This window comes from Dendrobates tinctorius, unplaced genomic scaffold, assembly GCF_039654945.1.
Source record: "Dendrobates tinctorius isolate UK_male_01 unplaced genomic scaffold, ASM3965494v1 ptg000134l, whole genome shotgun sequence".
Classification (NCBI taxonomy): Eukaryota; Metazoa; Chordata; class Amphibia; order Anura; family Dendrobatidae; genus Dendrobates; species Dendrobates tinctorius.
In genome coordinates this window covers 9,722,056-9,740,683 of record NW_027361802.1, presented here as the reverse complement: position 1 = coordinate 9,740,683, position 18,628 = coordinate 9,722,056, and the positions used below count along the sequence as shown (strand labels likewise).

General features: G+C 50.6%; 1 protein-coding gene across 3 annotated transcripts in view; it reads right to left on the bottom strand.

The window, feature by feature from the left end:
* The window catches only part of LOC141048341 (sialidase-3-like), a 75,361-nt gene extending 59,974 nt beyond the window's left edge, over positions 1-15,387 (bottom strand). For all 3 annotated transcript variants that reach the window (XR_012220031.1, XM_073543823.1, XM_073543822.1), the window contains exon 1: positions 15,284-15,387. Coding sequence is in view for 2 of the 3 variants with exons in the window: in XM_073543823.1 (XP_073399924.1) it covers positions 15,284-15,351 (68 nt within the window). In the remaining variant the exon portion in view is untranslated. The remainder of the gene's footprint in view (positions 1-15,283) is intronic.
* Between the last annotated feature and the right edge of the window lie 3,241 nt (positions 15,388-18,628).

Genomic DNA, 18,628 nt, shown 5'->3' with positions numbered 1-18,628 from the left:
AGACCTCTGCCCCTCCCTAATAACCTCCCTCTCCAACATCACTGAAGGAGAGCTTACTCATCTCCTTTCCAAATCACGCCTCACCACCTGTGCACTTGACCCCATCCCTTCCCATCTGCTCCCCAACCTCACTAACATGATCATTCCAGCCCTAACCCATCTCTTCAACCTATCCCTAACTTCTGGTACCTTCCCCTCTGCTTTCAAACATGCCACCATAACACCCATCCTCAAAAAATCAAACCTTGACCCAACTGCTATGCACAGCTATCGCCCCATATCACTGCTCCCATTTGCTTCCAAACTCCTTGAATAGCATGTCCATGCTCAACTTTCCTCCCACCGCTCATCTATCTCCCTCCTTGACATCATGCAATCTGGCTTCCACCCCCCACCACTCCACTGAAACTGCCCTGACCAAAATTACTAATGACTTACTAACAGCCAAAGCTAACGGACAATTCTCCATCCTCCTCCTTCTTGACCTGTCCTCTGCCTTTGACACAGTTGACCACTGCCTCCTGCTATAGATTCTTTCTTCCTTTGGCATCAAAGACCTCGCCCTATCCTGGATTTTCTCATACCTTTCTGACCGCACATTCAACGTCTCCCACTCCCACAATACCTACTCATCCCGCCCCCTCTCTGTTGGAGTCCCCCAAGGCTCTGTCCTGGGGCCCCTACTTTTTTCTATCCATACTCTTGGCCTAGGATAACTCATAAAGTCCCATGGCTTCCAGTACCACCTGTATGCAGATGACATTCAGATCTACCTCTCTGGCCCAGATGTCACCTTTCTGCTGTCCAGAATCCCAGAGTGTCTATCAGCCATATCCTCATTTTTCACCTCTCGCTTCCTAAAACTCAACGTAGACAAAACTGAACTCATTATCTTTCCTCCATCTCATGTATCTTCCCTACCTGATCTATCTATTATGGTAAACAGCATCACGCTCTCTCCCACATCTGAAATCTGCTGCCTTGGAGTAACTCTCGACTCTGCCCTGTCCTTCAAACCGCACGTCCAATCTCTTGCCACCTCCTGTCGCCTGCAACTCAAAAATATTTCCAGAATCCACCACCCTCGGATCCTTCAAACAGAACCTGAAAACCCATCTTTTCAGGAAAGCTTACAGCCTGCAATAACCATTCTGCCGCCTCACCACCGCTGCCGCCTCACCACCACCAGAGCTGCTGCACCCCTGACCTTCTGTCTCTTCCCCACTATCCCGTAGAATGTAAGTCCGCAAGGACGGGGTCCTCTCCCCTCTGTACCAGTCTGTCATTGTAAATCTGTTTACTGTTAACGATATCTATAACTTTGTATGTAACCCCCCTTCTCATGTACAGCACCATGGAATTAATGGCGCTATAGAAATAAATAATAATAGTTTCAAATAAGCATGTAACATGGAAAGTGATCCTACTTAATTGCCAATACACCATGGACATCTCAGTGTTTTGGTTGGAATTTCATTGTAAAGTTGAACTGTCATCAAAAAATAGATTTTGTTTAAAGGGTACCGGAACCTTTTTTTTATTTTTTTTTTTTAATTCTGTCATGCTGTGGCTGCGGGCCACAGCATGACAGTAAGGTATGTGCGGCAGTGCGGCGGGACATCTGTCCACCAATGCCGCTGCAGCGGCCGGGGGCCCCCTACCCCTGCCGAATCTGGTGAGTGGAAACCTTCAATGATCTGGTGATGAACCAGGTCTTTAGGCATAACGCCACTGCCGCTGAAGCCCACCCACCCACAGCCATTGAATGGGCCAAGAGCCAACGTCACGTGACGCAGCAGTCTGCTGCATCATGTGATGTTGCAGGGGGCGTGGCCTTCATTCCAGGAAGTGACCGCATCGCAGCCACTCCTGGCCTGCCCCCGGCGCAAGGACCTTGACTCATTTAGCATTTTGCCAGATCAGTCAAGCGATTCCTGGCTCTGGTGGCGGTAGGAGGGGGGACGTTGCATTTGCAGCAGCACTGCGGGCTGCAGGAGGCCTCGGGCACAGCTGCAGCTGCACACCGTTTTCTGTCATGCTGTGGGCATCAGCCACAGCATGACAGAATGCAGAGTAAAGGTTCAGGTACTCTTTAAGGCTTTGTCCATGCTCACAATTTTTCCCCATCAATGACTGCCATCATGGCAGGAAAGAAAAAAAGGTGAGGTGACGGTCCCATTCACTTTGAATCGGACTATCATTACAATTTTTTGTTTCCCCACTACTTCACCGTCCCGTCATGTCATCGTAAGACTGGGTGGGAAAGTAGTGGGGAGAAAATGCTGCTAGCAGCCTTATTCTTGTCGTCATTCACTGATGGTCAGAGCACGGCCTGTCGTCTGCCCCTCAGAGAATTAATAATTTTCAATGCAGTTTCATTTCTCTGGCCCCTTCTCCTCTGGTTCATGAGCTGGAGGTGGTTGGATCGCTGACATCTGGCACACTCTCGTGTACTTGCAATCTGCACATGAGCCTGCATGGAAGAGAACAGTGCCACAGCAGGGGAGTTCCTCAAGTATACTGGATGATGTCCGCCATCTAAACACAGAAGCTGGAGGAGGAGACAGATAAGATAATTAGCTGCCTCAGACGGCATGCCTCTGCACACACATCAGGCTGGGAATGCCTCTTTAATGGGCATCATGCTTTTCTTTTGGATTTATATATGTTGGTGTGCTTAAAGGGAATCTTCCACCTAATGCTACCCTATGCAGCTGTCAGCAGGCCTGTATTGTCCTGCAGACACACAGAATAATGACACCAGTGGCGCTCCACTCCGAGGTGCCGTCTGGGTGCTGCAGCGCCGGGAACTAGGCGCATGCCAGCTATGTAATAGCACGACTAGGCTGGTCATGTGGTCACTAGCCCAGCTCTGCTGCCAGTTCTCAGCATTTCAGTGAAGCATTCAACACTCGTGTGAATGACTAATATCCTATATATGAATAAATTGGCCAACACAAATAACGTAATGGGGAGGCTTGAAGTAAAGGACAGGTTTGCAGCTACTTGGCACATTTTCCTATTGTGCACTTATGTGCTTAAAGTGGGATTAAATTTCGTAACACACAGCTCTCTGCATCCATTCTCCTGCTGCCATCCATATCTGCACACACTGACCAGCAGATCCATACACACACTCATGCACAGATTACACACAGCAGATCAGACCTTCCTGCATAGAAATATGCCATACATAGGAAATCAATACCGACCTTCACATTTAGTGATCACACTTGTACGAGATGTGTTTCTCTGCCTGCTCTTATGACTAAAGTGAAGCTGAACATCCAAAGAATAGGTCACACACAGGGTCAAACAGAGGGTGGGATCAAAATCACTCAAAAGTTGATACATTGTGTTGATAAAACTACATGCAAATGTAAAAGGAGCTAAGTGGGTTTTCAAGCCATTGCCCCACCTGGTTTTTCCACATGTGGTTTTCAGTGGCATCATGCAGTGCTTAGGGAGCTGATGAGTATGTGATCGGCTCCATCATGCTGCGCTCCTCTGTTCTGCCGCTATGCCACCTGTTGCATTTCCTGCCCTGTATTTAGCTTTCAGGTAACTTTTGATAAGTCATAGACGCATATCAATGTTTATCTGCTGACGTAGGCTAAGGCTGTGTGCACACGCTGCGGATTTTGCTGCGGTTCCGCAGCGGTTTTGGCCGCTGCGGACCCGCAGCAGTTTTTGCTGCGGTGTACAGTAGCATGATTCCCTATGGGAATCAAAAACCGCAATGCAGACGGTGCGGAATTTTCCGCGCGGATTATCTGCGGTTTTCAATCCGAAGAAAGAATTGACATGTCAATTCTTTCTGCGGATTCCCCTGCGGTTTGCCATCTCCTCCATTGAGGAGATGAAAAACCGCAGGGCAAAACCGCAGAGCAATCCGCAGGTAAAACCGCAGGTATTTTGACCTGCGGTTTTACCTGCGGATTTTACAAAATCCGCACGGATGAATCCGCACCTTTTCCGCAGCGTGTGCACACAGCCTAAGTTCAAACTGCTTAAATATGACACCTGTTTTCTCTGAGCCGGAATTAAACTCTGAATGTGGTACTGCAGGGGTTCCTTGGTGTCTCCTGCTGGCGGGGTGACGTCGCCCCTCCAGTGTCCTATGCCGGGGAAACGCCAGGGAACCACAGACAAGCCCTGCAGTACTAGACCCACAGGTAGCCGACAGCAAGGGAGGCCATGAGTACCGGTGCCACTGCAGCGCAGCGGGAGGATGATGTGCAGGGGAGCACTGCTCACCGGCATCCCTCTGTTGTGGCACTGTAAGGATTCCCTGAGCTTTCCCGCTGGCAGGGTGACGTCACCCCACCAGCGTTCTGCAGCCTGGGGAAATCCCGGGGAACCCCTTCAGCACCATACATCACATGCTCACATTGGATTACAGATCAGCTACTACCAGGGGTTAAGTTCTGGGAAAAAACTGTGGGAACGCACCAAGATTTCCTACTTGCCCCCACTCTGATGAGAGTTACACAAACGTAGTAATGAAATAATACTGCCATACTGTGACTGAATAAAACACCATGCAAAGACCAATATTACTCCTATAAAGTGACCATAGATAGGCAGAAACTAGCTACACAGGCGCTCTGCAGACCGCACTAGTGATTATGTTACCTTTAGGCCTCTTTCACATGATCATATGCGTATGCGTGCGTTAAAAATGCAGCGTTGTCACTGCGCATTTCCCATCATATTTCACGCAGCCCAGTGATTTGTATTAATGGGCTAATCGTGTAATATGCTACAAAATAGAACATCCTGTAATTGTTATTTTTTTTTTACACGCATTTGCGTATGCGTGAAAATAACGCATATGAGAATAAACGCATCGGTTTCAATGGGTACATTTCATCGTGAAATACACATGCACAAAACTAAGATCATGTGAAAGAGGCCTTATATCCAGTGGTCACATGCGACGTTTGCTGTTACTGGGGTCATTTGCTTTTCCTATTTCTAGTCTAGACCACCACAATGAATTTTCCAAGCCGCTACTTGTCTCTGTAGGATTTTGCATTCAGACAGCTACGGGTTAGCCCTCCCCAGAAAACGATCGGAAATATCTCGGGAACGAAAGGAGATCTAACGTTAATTTTTGCTGATCAAACCGGATCTAACGAATATCTATCAGAATCCATCCAAAAAACGGCAAATTTCAAATTAGGGGGGCTAACCCGTACCTAACCCCCCACCTGACACCCCCAATATCTCGGGAACGAAAGGAGATCTAACGTTAATTTTTGCTGATCAAACCGGATCTAACGAATATCTATCAGAATCCATCCAAAAAACGGCAAATTTCAAATTAGGGGGGGCTAACCCGTACCTAACCCCCCACCTGACACCCCCAATATCTCGGGAACGAAAGGAGATCTAACGTTAATTTTTGCTGATCAAACCGGATCTAACGAATATCTATCAGAATCCATCCAAAAAATGGCAAATTTCAAATTAGGGGGGGCTAACCCGTACCTAACCCCCCACCTGACACCCCCAATATCTCGGGAACGAAAGGAGATCTAACGTTAATTTTTGCTGATCAAACCGGATCTAACGAATATCTATCAGAATCCATCCAAAAAACGGCAAATTTCAAATTAGGGGGGGCTAACCCGTACCTAACCCCCCACCTGACACCCCCAATATTTTGGGAACGAAAGGAGATCTAACGTTAATTTTTGCTGATCAAACCGGATCTAACGAATATCTATCAGAATCCATCCAAAAAACGGCAAATTTCAAATTAGGGGGGGCTAACCCGTACCTAACCCCCCACCTGACACCCCCAATATCTCGGGAACGAAAGGAGATCTAACGTTAATTTTTGCTGATCAAACCGGATCTAACGAATATCTATCAGAATCCATCCAAAAAATGGCAAATTTCAAATTAGGGGGGGCTAACCCCCCCACCTGACACCCCCAATATCTCGGAAACGAAAGGAGATCTAACGCTAATTTTTGCTGATCAAACCGGATCTAACGAATATCTATCAGAATCCATCCAAAAAACTGCAAATTTCATAGTTGGGGGGGCTAGCTACGGGTTAGCCCCCCCTGGAAAAGATCGTAAATATCTCATTTTGTAGGGGTGATCTAACGTTAGTTTTGGTTGATCAAACCGGATCTAACAAAGATCTAACGAATGTAGTCATTTTTTACCCAAATTCTCACTAAGGGGGGGCTAACCCGGGGGTGGTCAACAACACATTACTTTTGCTAAAGCAACTGTAAAGCAGGGCTAGGGACTGTAGGAACGATGGATGGGGGCTATGGACTGTTCTCTTTCTCGAAGTCTATGGCATGTGCTTACTCACTGTGCTGCTCTCTTTCCCCCACGCTCACAAATTGCTCTATCCCCCGCACTCTCACTCACACTGCTCAGCTCTCTCCCCTGCACTCACATACCACGCTGCTCTCTCCTGCACACTCAGATACTGCCCTGCTCTCTCCTCCACACTCATATACTGTGTTGCTATTTCCCCCATGCTCACATACCACGCTGCTCTCTCCCCAACGCTCACATACTTGTTATGGGCTGGCAGAATGCATCAAATAATAAAGATGGAATAATATATGAGGTGCGTTCACAGCCCGGGGCCAACCGTGCAGAGGTGACAAACTGCAGCTAAGCAATGAGGAGAGATGAGCATAGGAGGAAGCCGGACACCGGCGGGAAACCACTGGCCCAGTGCTTGCATGGACGAACTCCGTTACACCACGGAGTTCGCACCAGCCGGCGAATAGGTGAGACCTGTTAAAATAACAGATCACAGCAATGTGAACCCCGCTCTGAGCGGGTGCAATGTCTGCCCAGAGGGATGCCACTAACCAGCCTGACAACTGAGCTGGAAAGGGCACATATGGCGCACTGCGCTACTCTGGAGGACGCTGCGGTAGCAGTAGTTCGAGAGGCCTATACTGGCCGACGCCCCAGGGTGCTAGAGAGTGATGCGTAGTTACACTGCGGCGCTAAGCAGTGTCAGAGCAACGGTGCTGACTCTGATTCCTAAATCCTAACACATGCGTAATATCAAAGGAGTGGGAACCTCAATGAGTCAGTCACCAGTCTCATACATCCGTCATCAAACATACACTATAGCCTCAGAGTCTATCATAGCGCATGTCGGGGCGGCCATGCGAACCTTTTATAGCGACGTCCTTCCGGGACCCTCCTGAAGATACAATGCGAGCAGGAGAAGGACCTGAGCATGTGACCACCCGATCCCCAATGGGAGATTGTCCCACGAGCATGCTCAGTGGACCGAAGGAAGGACTTAGATTCTGGAGCCTTTTGCTGCTGGCCAGGCTGCATTGTCATAGTTGGACCAGAGATGGCAGCAGCAATTGAGCCCACACTGCTAGTGTGAGCAGAATGCCGGGATTGAGGAGTCTGCTGAGCAGGCTCCACTGTGGCTGAAGAGGAACGAGAGACCGTCGATGGCAAAGCTCAGGATTCCTGCTGTGCAGCGCCTGGAACCCGATGCCTAACATTACCCCCCTCCTAGGGCTGCCTTGCTGCGCTCAAATGCTGCAATAAGGAGCGGAGAGTGGACATTCTCCACTGGCTCCCAGGTCTGAGCTTCTGGACCATGACCCTTCCAGTCCACCAAATAAAACTTTTTGCCACGCACCACCCTGCATCCCATGATGGCATTGACCTCAAACTCGTCTGAAGACAGGTTGGATGTCCCGGCAGAATTACTCGGAAAACAGGGACAAATGAACAGGTTTAAGGAGGGACATGTGAAAAGTGTGAGAGATGGCCAAGTGAGGGGGAAGGGCCAGGCGATAGACCACTAGACCACAGGATTGATCTGCTCTAGAACCTTGAAGGGACCAATATAGCGAGGCGCAAACTTGGTGGACTCGACCTGCAGCCTGATATTATGGGTAGAGAGCCACACCAAGTCGCCAGGGGCAAAAGTCAGGGTGGGACGCCAGTGTGTGTCGGCGGACGCCCTCATTCTCTCCTTGGAGGCCCAGATGGCATCCTGAGTGCGGTCCCAAATGTCGCGAGCCTCCACTGCCCAGTCTGCCACCCTGGAATCAGTGGATGACACTGGCATCGGGACAGGAACACGTGGATGCTGGCCGTAGTTAAGGAGGAACGGGGTCTGACCGGTGGAATCAGCTACTGTTTTATTCAGGGCAAATTCTGACCATGGTAGTAAGGATGCCCAGTCTTCCTGCCTGGCCGAGACAAAATGTCGCAGGTATGTGACCAAGGTTTGGTTAGCTCACTCAACCAACCCGTTCATCTCGGGGTGATAGGCAGAAGATAAATTTAGCTCAATACTGAGCAGACTGCAGAGCTCCCTCCAAAACCGAGACGCGAACTGGGGACCCCGATCACTATCTTGTCCGGCATACCGTGCAAGCGCAATACGTGCTTTATGAACAACGCAGCTAGGCTTTGAGCAGAAGGCAGCCGCGAGAGTGGCACCAGATGCACCATTTTTGAAAAATGATCGGTGACCACCCAGATGACTGTGCTGCCACTGGACTTGGCAGGCCGACCACAAAATCCATGCCGACCATCTCCTAAGGTCTGTCCGCCACCGGCAAGGGGTAAAGTAGTTCAGCCAGTCTCTGCCTAGAGGACCTGTTCTGGGCGCAGGAGACGCATGCCCAAATGTACTCTCCCACATCCCGAGCCAAATGCGGCCACCAATAACTCCTTGCTAAGAGTTCCGTGGTCCGCCTTGTTCCAAAATGACTGCCCACCGGAGACGCGTGAGCCCATGAGAGAACCTCTGGCCGCACGGGGCACAAAAGTCTTGCCCAGTGGCACTGACTCAAGGGTGACCGGGGCCACGGTCCTCAGACTCTCGGAGGGGACGATTAGGCGAGGCTCAGCCTCCTCCTCCGCTGACACCACCGAGTGAGAGAGGGCATCAGTCTGGACGTTCTTCTCACTGGACAGATAGTGCAGGGTGAAGCGGAAACGGGAGAAGAAAAGTGACCACCTGGCTTGGCGAAAGTTCAGCCGCTGGGCTGTTTGCAAGTAAACCAGGTTTTTATGGTCGGTGTATACCTGAAAGGGAAACCGAGCTCCCTCCAGATGTCTCCACTCGGAGAAGGCCAACTTCATAGCCAGCAGCTCCCTGTCCCAGATAGAGTAGTTTCTCTCCACCGGTGAAAAGGTCCTAGAGAAAAAGAAGAAGGGGTGCTTCCAACCTCGGGCATCCTTCTGGAAAAGGACCATTCCTGCACCGAGGGACGAGGCATCTACCTCTAGAATGAAGGGTTTATCCACATTGGAACAATGGAGGATAGGAGTGCCAGCAAAATGGGTCTTAATGGCCAAGAAGGCTTCGGAGACCTGTTCCGACCAAATCTTGGGATTGGCTCCCTTTTTGGTGAGGGCAACCAAGGGAGCCACCAGGGTGGAGAAGTGGGGAATGAATTAGCGGTAGTAATTATTGAACGCAAAAAACGCTGCACAGCTTTAAGAGAGTGGGGTTCTTGCCAGTCCATTACCGCCTGCAATTTGGCAGGATCCATAGCCATCCCCTGGGCCGAGATGATATAGCCCAGGAAAGGCAAAGACTCCTGCTCAAACTGGCACTTCTCCAACTTGGCAAAGAGAGAATTTGCCCGCAATCGGTCGAAGACCTTGCAGACGTCTCTCTGGTGAGAGGCGAAATCTGGAGAGAAGATAAGGATGTCGTCCAGATAGACCACCACCGAGGTGGAGAGCATATCCCAAAAGACATCATTCACGAGTCTTGGAAGGTGGCTGGTGCATTACAGAGGCCAAAGGGCATGACCAGATACTCATAGTGGCCATCCCTGGTATTAAAGGCCATCTTCCACCCGTCCCCCTCACAAATTCATATCAGGTTGTAAGCCCCCCGTAGATCTAGCTTAGTAAAGATCTGAGCCCCACGCAACCTGTCGAACAGCTCAGATATCAGGGGAAGAGGGTACTCGTTTTTGACAGTTATGGCGTTAAAACCCCTGTAATCAATACAAGGACGCAGCTCTCCATTCTTCTTCTGTACGAAGAAGAACCCCGTCCCCGCTGGTGACACTGACTTCCTAATAAACCCCCTTGCCAGGTTCTCCCTGATGTATTGTGACATGGCTTCTGTCTCTGGGAGAGACAGGGGGTACACGCAACCTCAAGGAGGCTCCGTGCCTGGCAAAAGGTCTATAGGACAGTCGTGGGGACGATGGGGCGGAAGAGTCTCTGCAGATTTTTTAGAGAACACGTCTGTGTACTGTTGGTAGGGCTTTGAGAGTGCAGAGAGATCCGCGGGGACCTCGGTAGAGGCTACCTGAACGCACTCTCTCACGCAGCTACCCTTACAGGCCTTGCTCCAGCCCAGTATTCTCCCCGAGGACCAGTCTATATGGGGAGAATGGCAACGCAACCAGGGAACTCCTAGGAGAACCTTATCGATGCCTTCGGGCATAATGAGAAGGGACAATGTCTCATAGTGGGATGACGAGAGCGAGAGCCTAAGGGGAGCTGTCTGATGTGTAATTTGAGATGGTAAGGTCGAACCATTCACCACCCTAATAGTCACGGGGTGAGGAAGTAGCACCAAAGGAACTGCGTGCCGCTGGACGAAGGCCGAGGACATAAAGTTTCCCTCCGCACCGGAGTCCATGCAGACCTCTACCTCCCAGGTGGAAACTCCGCTCTCTAACGTCCCTCTAAAGGACAGTTTGGAGGAGAAAGTTCTAGTGTCTAGTAGACCTCCTCCGACTACCACTAGATGCGGCCGTTTTCTGACCGCTGTGGGCACCTGTTGGTCAGGTGACCAGGCTGTCGACACTGGAAACAGAGTGTGGAGGTTCGCGCCGGGCAAGACTTGGAGCCGGTGCGAGACACCTCTGTTGTGAGCTCATTTTCATGCTCACCTTTGGTGTCCGATGAACTCCCTCTGCTGGTGAAAGGAGGTGGTGAAACTGATTTGGATGGGAGAGACCTGTCACCTGAACTAGTGGATTGCGATTGGACATCAGGAATCTCTGAGTGGATATAAGGCAGCCGACGCCCTGTAGGGTTGCTGGTGATTTCTCTGCTCTGGCCTCCAGTTCAGTTCCTGTCTTCCAAAGCTAAGTTTTTGCTCTGCTATTGTTCCATGAGATTTTGTCTGGTTTACTTAGTTTTTGTGTTCAGCCAGCCCTGGCTGGGACTGGCTGAATTCCATTTTTGTCTCTGATCAGTTGATCTCTTTGCTCTGTTTTCAGAATATACCTGAGTGCTGATATAACTCAATAAGGAATAAATTCTTGGACTTTGAGTGCGCTGCCAGACGAATTCAATAACCACACAAGGTTAAAAAAGTTAACCCTTTAATCCCTACGCGTTTCGAAGCGTAACGCTTCTTCTTCAGGGGTAGATACCCCTGAAGAAGAAGCGTTACGCTTCGAAACGCGTAGGGATTAAAGGGTTAACTTTTTTAACCTTGTGTGGTTATTGAATTCGTCTGGCAGCGCACTCAAAGTCCAAGAATTTATTCCTTATTGAGTTGTGGTACGGTTCCGCTGTGGACCGTTGGACGTGCAGCAGGCTGACTCACTATACAAGCTTTATTTTATCTTTGAGAAGGTGAGTTTAACACATTTAGTAATTGAGCATTTTACCCGGATAAGACCCTATTGCGCTTTTGTTTCAACCTTCTAGTGAAAATAACCTTGAGTGCTGATATAGTGATTTTGAAGTCTAGCGACTTCAGGGCCTTCTCTATCAGACGTGTTGGACATTATTTTTGGCAGGGTTTTTGCGTGATTGCAGACAGTTGCTTTTCTTTCCTGTCCTTTCTAGTTAGCGAGGGCCCCATCATTTGCTCTGCCTGTCTTTCTGTCTGTGTTTGTGTTTTCATCTTTTTTCACCGTCAATACATGTTGGGGGCTGTCTATTGCTTTGGGGTCTGCTCTGGGGCAGTTTAGATTTCCCCTTTCTTTCTTTAGTCTTATTTAGATCTCCAGCTGTGACGAGGCGTCTAGGACCACCGTAGGCATGCTCCACGGCTACTGCTAGTTGTTGTGAACTGGATCAGGGGTCTGCAATCCGCTAGCTACCAACCTCTCCGGTTTTCTGGACTTAGCTTGCATTTTTGTTTTTTCCTCCTCCGGTGACTCATTCATAACACACCTCCATGGCCTCCGGAGGCATGACTCCCAGATCGGGTGGTTCCAGGGGTTTAGAGAAGGCGGGAGCCAACCTAACCCTTGGTCTGTATTGAGAGCGCTCCAACCCGTGCTCCGTAAAACGGAGATCTATGCGGGTGGAGAGGGTAATAAGCTCCTCCAGACTAACGGGAACCTCCCTGGTGGCTAGAGCATCCTTGACGTGCTCCACCAAACCTCTCCAGAACACAGGGATGAGCACCTTGTCAGGCCATTCCAGCTCGGAAGCCAGTGTCCGGATGCGGATGGCATAATGGCAGACCGAGAAGGAACCATGTGTTAATGCCAACAACTGTGAAAAGAAAAGGGGGAGACAGGGCGCTTCCAATGCGTAGGTCTGTATGGAAAGTAGATGAGTACACAGCAAGTGTTAGGCTCACCTGATAGGGTTGTGAGAGTCACAACACCTATAATCGCATAAAACAGCTGCAGCAGTCTGCACGAGGGCCAAGGACTTGGTACAAAGAGAAGGCTGGTAGTGCAATAAGAGACTGCGCTGCTGTGGTAGAATTCAAGGTATCTTTATTGCCAACGCGTTTCCTGAGCCAGTCCCAGCTCACTTCATCAGGGCATCAATGCCCTGATGAAGTGAGCTGGGACTGGCTCAGGAAACGCGTTGGCAATAAAGATACCTTGAATTCTACCACAGCAGCGCAGTCTCTTATTGCACTACCAGCCTTCTTTTAATGCCAACAACTGAAGAGAGGTGTCGTGTGTGTGACCCGTGGCCCCAGAAAGACCTGTTTCAGGGATGTCAGGAACTGGGCGGCACTCAGTACCACGGGGTCACCACGCTCCCACAGTGGAATGGCCCATTCCAGAGCCCTGCCCGACAGAAGGGAGGTGATGATCCCCACCTTGGCCCGTTCTGAGGGGAATCGCGTGGCTAGTAGCTCAAGCTGGATAGAGCACTGGCTCATGAAACCCCTACAGGAGGCGCTGTCACCCGAGAACTTGTCGGGCAATGGGAGACGGGACAACGTCGGAGCAGGAATGGACGTGGAGGCGCGGGAGACAGCTTTTGCCGCTGCCTGGACGGCAACTGCCGTGACGTCCGCAGTTGAGGCTGACCACTCGAGAGCTGACAACCTGCCCTCCAGCTGCTGGACATTTCGCTGCAGGCGCTGCTCGTCCGTCATTGCTAGCCAGACCCTGGCGCTATGATAATGTTACGGGCAGGCAGGATGCACCAAATAATAAAGATGGAATAATATATGAGGTGCGTTCACAGCCCAGGGCCCACCGTGCAGAGGTGACAAACTGAAGCTAAGCAATGAAGAGAGATGAGCGTAGGAGGAAGCCGGACACCGGCGGGAAACCACTGGCCCGGGGTTTGCACGGACGAACTCCGTTACTCCACGGAGTTCGCGCCAGCCGGGGATAGGTGAGACCTGTTAAGATCACAGATCACAGCAATGTGAACCACCGCTCTGAGCGGGTGCAATGTCTGCACAGAGGGAGGCCACTAACCAGCCTGACAACTGAGCTGGAAAGTGCACATACGGCGCACTGCGATCCTCTGGCGGACGCTGCGGTAACAGTGGTTCGAGAGGCCTATACTGGTCGACGCCCCAGGGCGCTAGAGAGTGATGTGTAGTTACACTGCAGCGCTAAGCAATGTCAGAGCAACGGTGCTGACTCTGATTCCTAAACCCTAACTCATGCGTAATATCCAAGGAGTGGGAATCTTAATGAGTCAGTCACCAGTCTCATACATCCGTCATCAAACATACACTAAACACTATAGCCTCAGAGTCTATCATAGCGCATGTCGAGGCGGCCATGTGAACCTTTTATAGCGACGTCCTTCCGGGACTCTCCTGAAGATCCAATGTGAGCAGGAGAAGGACCTGAGCATGTGACCCCTGATCCCCAATGGGAGATCGTCCCACGAGCATGCTCAGTGGACCGAAGGAAGGACTTAATCTCTGGAGCCTTTTGCTGCTGGCCAGGCTGCATTGTCATAGTTGGACCAGAGGTGGCAGCAGCAACTGAGCCCACACTGCTGGTGTGAGCAGAACGCCAGGATCGAGGAGTCTGCCGGCAGGCTCCACTGCGGCTGAAGAGGAATGGGAGACCGTCGACGGCAAAGCTCGGGATTCCTGCCTTTCAGCGCCCGGAAGCCGACGCCAAACAATGCTGCTCTGCTCTCTCCCCTGCACTCACATACTGCGCTGCTCTCTCCCCCGTGCTCACATACTGCGCTGCTCTTTCACCCATGCTCACATACAGCGCTGCTCTCTCCCCCGCACTCACACACTGTGCTGCTCTCTCCCCCGCGCTCACACACTGTCTGGCTCTCACCCATGCTCACATACTGCGCTGCTCACTCCCCCATGCTCACACACTGTGCTGCTTTCTCCCCCATGCTCACATACTGCGCTGCTGCCTCCCCCATGCTCACACACTGCGCTGCTCTCTCCCCCGCGCTCACACACTGTCCTGCTCTCACCCGTGCTCACACACTGCGCTGCTCTCTCCCCCATGCTCACATACTGTGCTACTTTCTCCCCCATGCTCTTTACTGCGCTGCTCACATACTGTGCTGCTTTGTCCCCCATGCTCACACTGCGCTGCTTTCTCCCCCATGCTCACATACTGTGCTGCTCTCTCCCCAATGCTCAAATACTGTGCTGATCTCTCCCCATGCTCACATACTGCGCTGCTTTCTCCCCCATGCTCACACACTGCGCTGCTCACATACTGCGCTGCTCTCCCCCATGCTCACATACTGTGCTGCTTTCTCCCCCATGCTCACATACTGCGCTGCTCTCTCCCCCATGCTCACATACTGCGCTGCTTTCTCCCCCATGCTCACATACTGCGCTGCTTTCTCCCCCATGCTCACATACTGCGCTGCTCTCTCCCCCGCAGTCATATACCGCGCTGCTCTCTCCCCCGCAGTCATATACCGCACTGCTCTCTTCCTTCATCATGGAGCTGAAATCTGTGATGAGATCAGACAGTCTCCTGAAGTGAGCGTCCCTCACTGCTGAGTATTTGTGTTACACCCAGTCCCCGTCCTGGTGCTGCGTCCAGGTCTGCCACTGTTACACCTCGTCCCCGTCCTGGCGCTGCATCCAGGTCTGCCACTGCCCTCCATTCTGGGCACTCACCTCCAGCCTCGCACGCTGTCCTTAGGCGGCAGTCGGCCTCCTCTGGGTCTCACGCTGCTGCTCTGCATGCAGGCCTGCCTCCACCTCCTGGCGTCCTGTCGGCAGACCTGTAACTAGAGCTATTAGGGCCCGCCCGCCTGCTTTCCTGCCTTCTTAAAGGGACGGCGTGCATTTTTCAAAAAGTGCAATTATCCAATGGCAGTGCACTGGCTGCTATTTCTGGCTTCTCCTCCAAAGGGAGAGCGCCGGAGCAACGAGTATCAATCATTGCTACATCCGGTTCTCATGCTAACCTGTCTGCGCTGCATCTGCAGTCTCTGTGTATTGTCTAATGCTATCTGTCTCCACAGAGTATCAGTATTCTGTGCTTCCTGCTTATATCTGCAACCATCTGGGCGAAAGCCATCCCGTTCCGACAACAGCCATCCGAGTCCAAGGACTGTGTGAAAGTTACTGGAACCGACTTCTTACCAACTACCCGGATCCAGGACCTGTCTCATTATGGACTCTGCTGTAACTACTGTTATCGCTTTTTGGTCCGGGTGGGACAGCTGCCACGTGTTCGGGGTCTAACTGGAGGTAGCACCTGTGTCCTCCGGGTATTCCATTCTGGCCCTGTTTGAGGGGCTTTACTACGGGTACCCGGGGCTCATTAGTCTCGCCCCCTTCGAAACCCCCCGGACCGTGGTCCCGAGGTTCCACTTTAAAAATAAAAAAGCGAATGGGAACTTCACCATCCCTGCCTCCGCTTCCATTCATTACAATTTGGTGGAGTGTAGCAGTAGGTGGGTCTCATCCTCCAGGTCACAGTGTGGGCACAGTCTGTCTTTCCTGGGCTTGTAGATCTGTCTGTGCCGGCTGACCTCGATGGCCAGATAGTGGATACTGAGTCTATACCGGCCCAGGATTGGTGGTCTCTGTGAGTTTCTCCAGATATGGGCCAGTCAGTGGTCTTTCTGTGGACTCCGATACATGGTCAGGCTCTATGGGGTGATATTGCTCCTCCCGTCACTGACGTACCTCTCCTGGCCATCGTCTACCATCTTCCTGATTCTGGCTTTTTTCAGGCTGCTGTCATTGGGATTTCAGGTTGGGTGAGCGGTTCTTGGGGTCCTGCTTTTTGTGGACACCCCACATGGTGATGGGAACTCGGATTGCTACTATGTAGGTGAGCCTGGAAAGACAGCGCCCCCTTCAGGACCACTAAGTGTAGAGGGAACAACTCAAACTATATCCAAATAAACCAAAATAATATAGAATAACGGGGTAGCCAAATGTGGTGAAGAATTGGCCAAGCGAAGAGATCTATATAAAACCCTTAATATTACATAAAAATAGAAATTACCGTATTAAAAGATACAGATCAGTAATGCACAAAATACCCAGTAGGGGGCAGGCTCGGCCACACAACCCAACCAATATAGGAGAAAATAAGGAACTAAAAGTTCACAGATCGGGCCCTGAACAAAGTAGACGTCCTACAGTGCCCAGAACAAAAGTTACACCTAGAGATCAGGACTAATCACACTTCAGTAACATTATAACAGTAAGACTGGCCATGCGAGGACCATGACACTGTAAACCATGTGGCCGAGAGAGCAAGGTATAAGGGGCGAGTAAAGTAAATGAGCGCAGAAAAGGCCAAAAGAGGCCCCCGCTAGCAGCATAAATAAGGTGGGCACCGTGGATTTGTTTCCAGCTCTGGTTCACGTTTCCAGGAGGATCTGAATATCTACACTATTCTATTCTAAGCTATGGCAATGCCTGCACATGGGGCAATCAGAAGAACTATACCACATTTCTAATTGGAGGTTTTGGCTAATATTATTATCATTACACCTACCGTATATTGGGATAGGATCTTGGAGATGGGAATACCCCTTTACGGCTCGGTATCTGGCTCATTAGGACATGGAGGAAGTGATACAATGTGATAACTTCATGTTCTGTTGTAGACAATGATATTTCCTTCCCTGTGTTTAATGTAACGGGAAGATAAATGTGCGAGTTTTGTGCCGGCGGGCGCTGCGTGCCAGGATCATACAGAGTCCAGGGCCGACAGTGAATATTGCGAGCGTGGTGTGCCCATTTATGGCTCCCAATTATCAATATGGTCACTAGAAATGGGGAAAACGGGGGTGGGGAGGGGGGTCCGCACCTGATCAAAACCTGTACATGCTTGAAAGGGTTAAATAAGAAACTGAACACAAGGAGAAGGGGCACAAATCTGAAGATCAGAGGAAATGTCCGAAAATATTCACTGAAGGAAATCATGGCATATCACTCCTAGGATACAGGGGGAGATGACGGCACCGGGGTCCAGATTTACACGTGGTCTGGTCTGAGCAGTCAGTAGTTTCGCTGGTCTGGGGTCTGTAACAAGAGGTGTCTTGTCTGGGGTCATGTTTGGGGGCTGGCTGCTCAGGTGGTCTGTATTTACGGGTCAGGTTGGGAATCTGTTTATGGGTCAGGTCTGGCGTCTATATTGTTTGGGGGTCTGGACGAAGATCTGTGATAGTTTTTTGGTCTTATTTGGAATCTGTAGTTTTGGGCCTTTTGTCTGGTGTCTGTATTTGTTTAGGAGCCTAGTCTGGGGTCTTTATTAGTTTAAGGGGTCTTGCCTGGCATCTATATTATTTAGGGGGTTTGGATTGGGGTCTGCATTAGTTTAAAGGGTCTGATGTAGAATCAGTATTACTTTAAGAGTTGTCGTCTTAGAAGACTGATGTAAGGTCTGTATTTGTTTAAAAGGTCTGATATGGGGGCTGTATTAAATTAGGGGGTCTTGTCTGGGCTCTATATTTGCTTAGGGAGTCAGGGAGCTGTATTTGTTTATGGAAACTTGTCCAGCATCTGTATTATTTAGGGGTGCTGGTCTGGGATCTCTAGATCTCTAGTTGTTTATCGGGGCTGGTCTGGAATCCCTAGTTGTTTAGGGGGGCTGGTATGGGATCTAAAGTTAAGGGGGGCTGGTCTGGGATCCCTAGTTGTTAAGGGGGGCTGGTCTGGGATCTAAAGTTATTAAGGGGGGCTCATCTGGGATCCCTAGTTAAGGGGGGCTGGTCTGGGATCTATAGTTGTTTACGGGGGCTGGTCAGGGATCTCTAGTTAAGTTAAGGGGGGCTGATCTGGGATCCCTAGTTGTTTAGGGGGTTGGTCTGGGATCTATAGTTATTTAAGGGGCTGATCTGGGATCTATAGTTTAGGGGGGCTGGTCTGGGATCTATAAATGTTTAGGGGGGCTGGTCTGGGATCTCTAGTTATTTAGGGGGCTGGTCTGGAATATCAAGTTATTAAGGGGGGCTGGTCTGGGATCCCTAGCTGTTTTGGAGGGCTGGTCTGGGA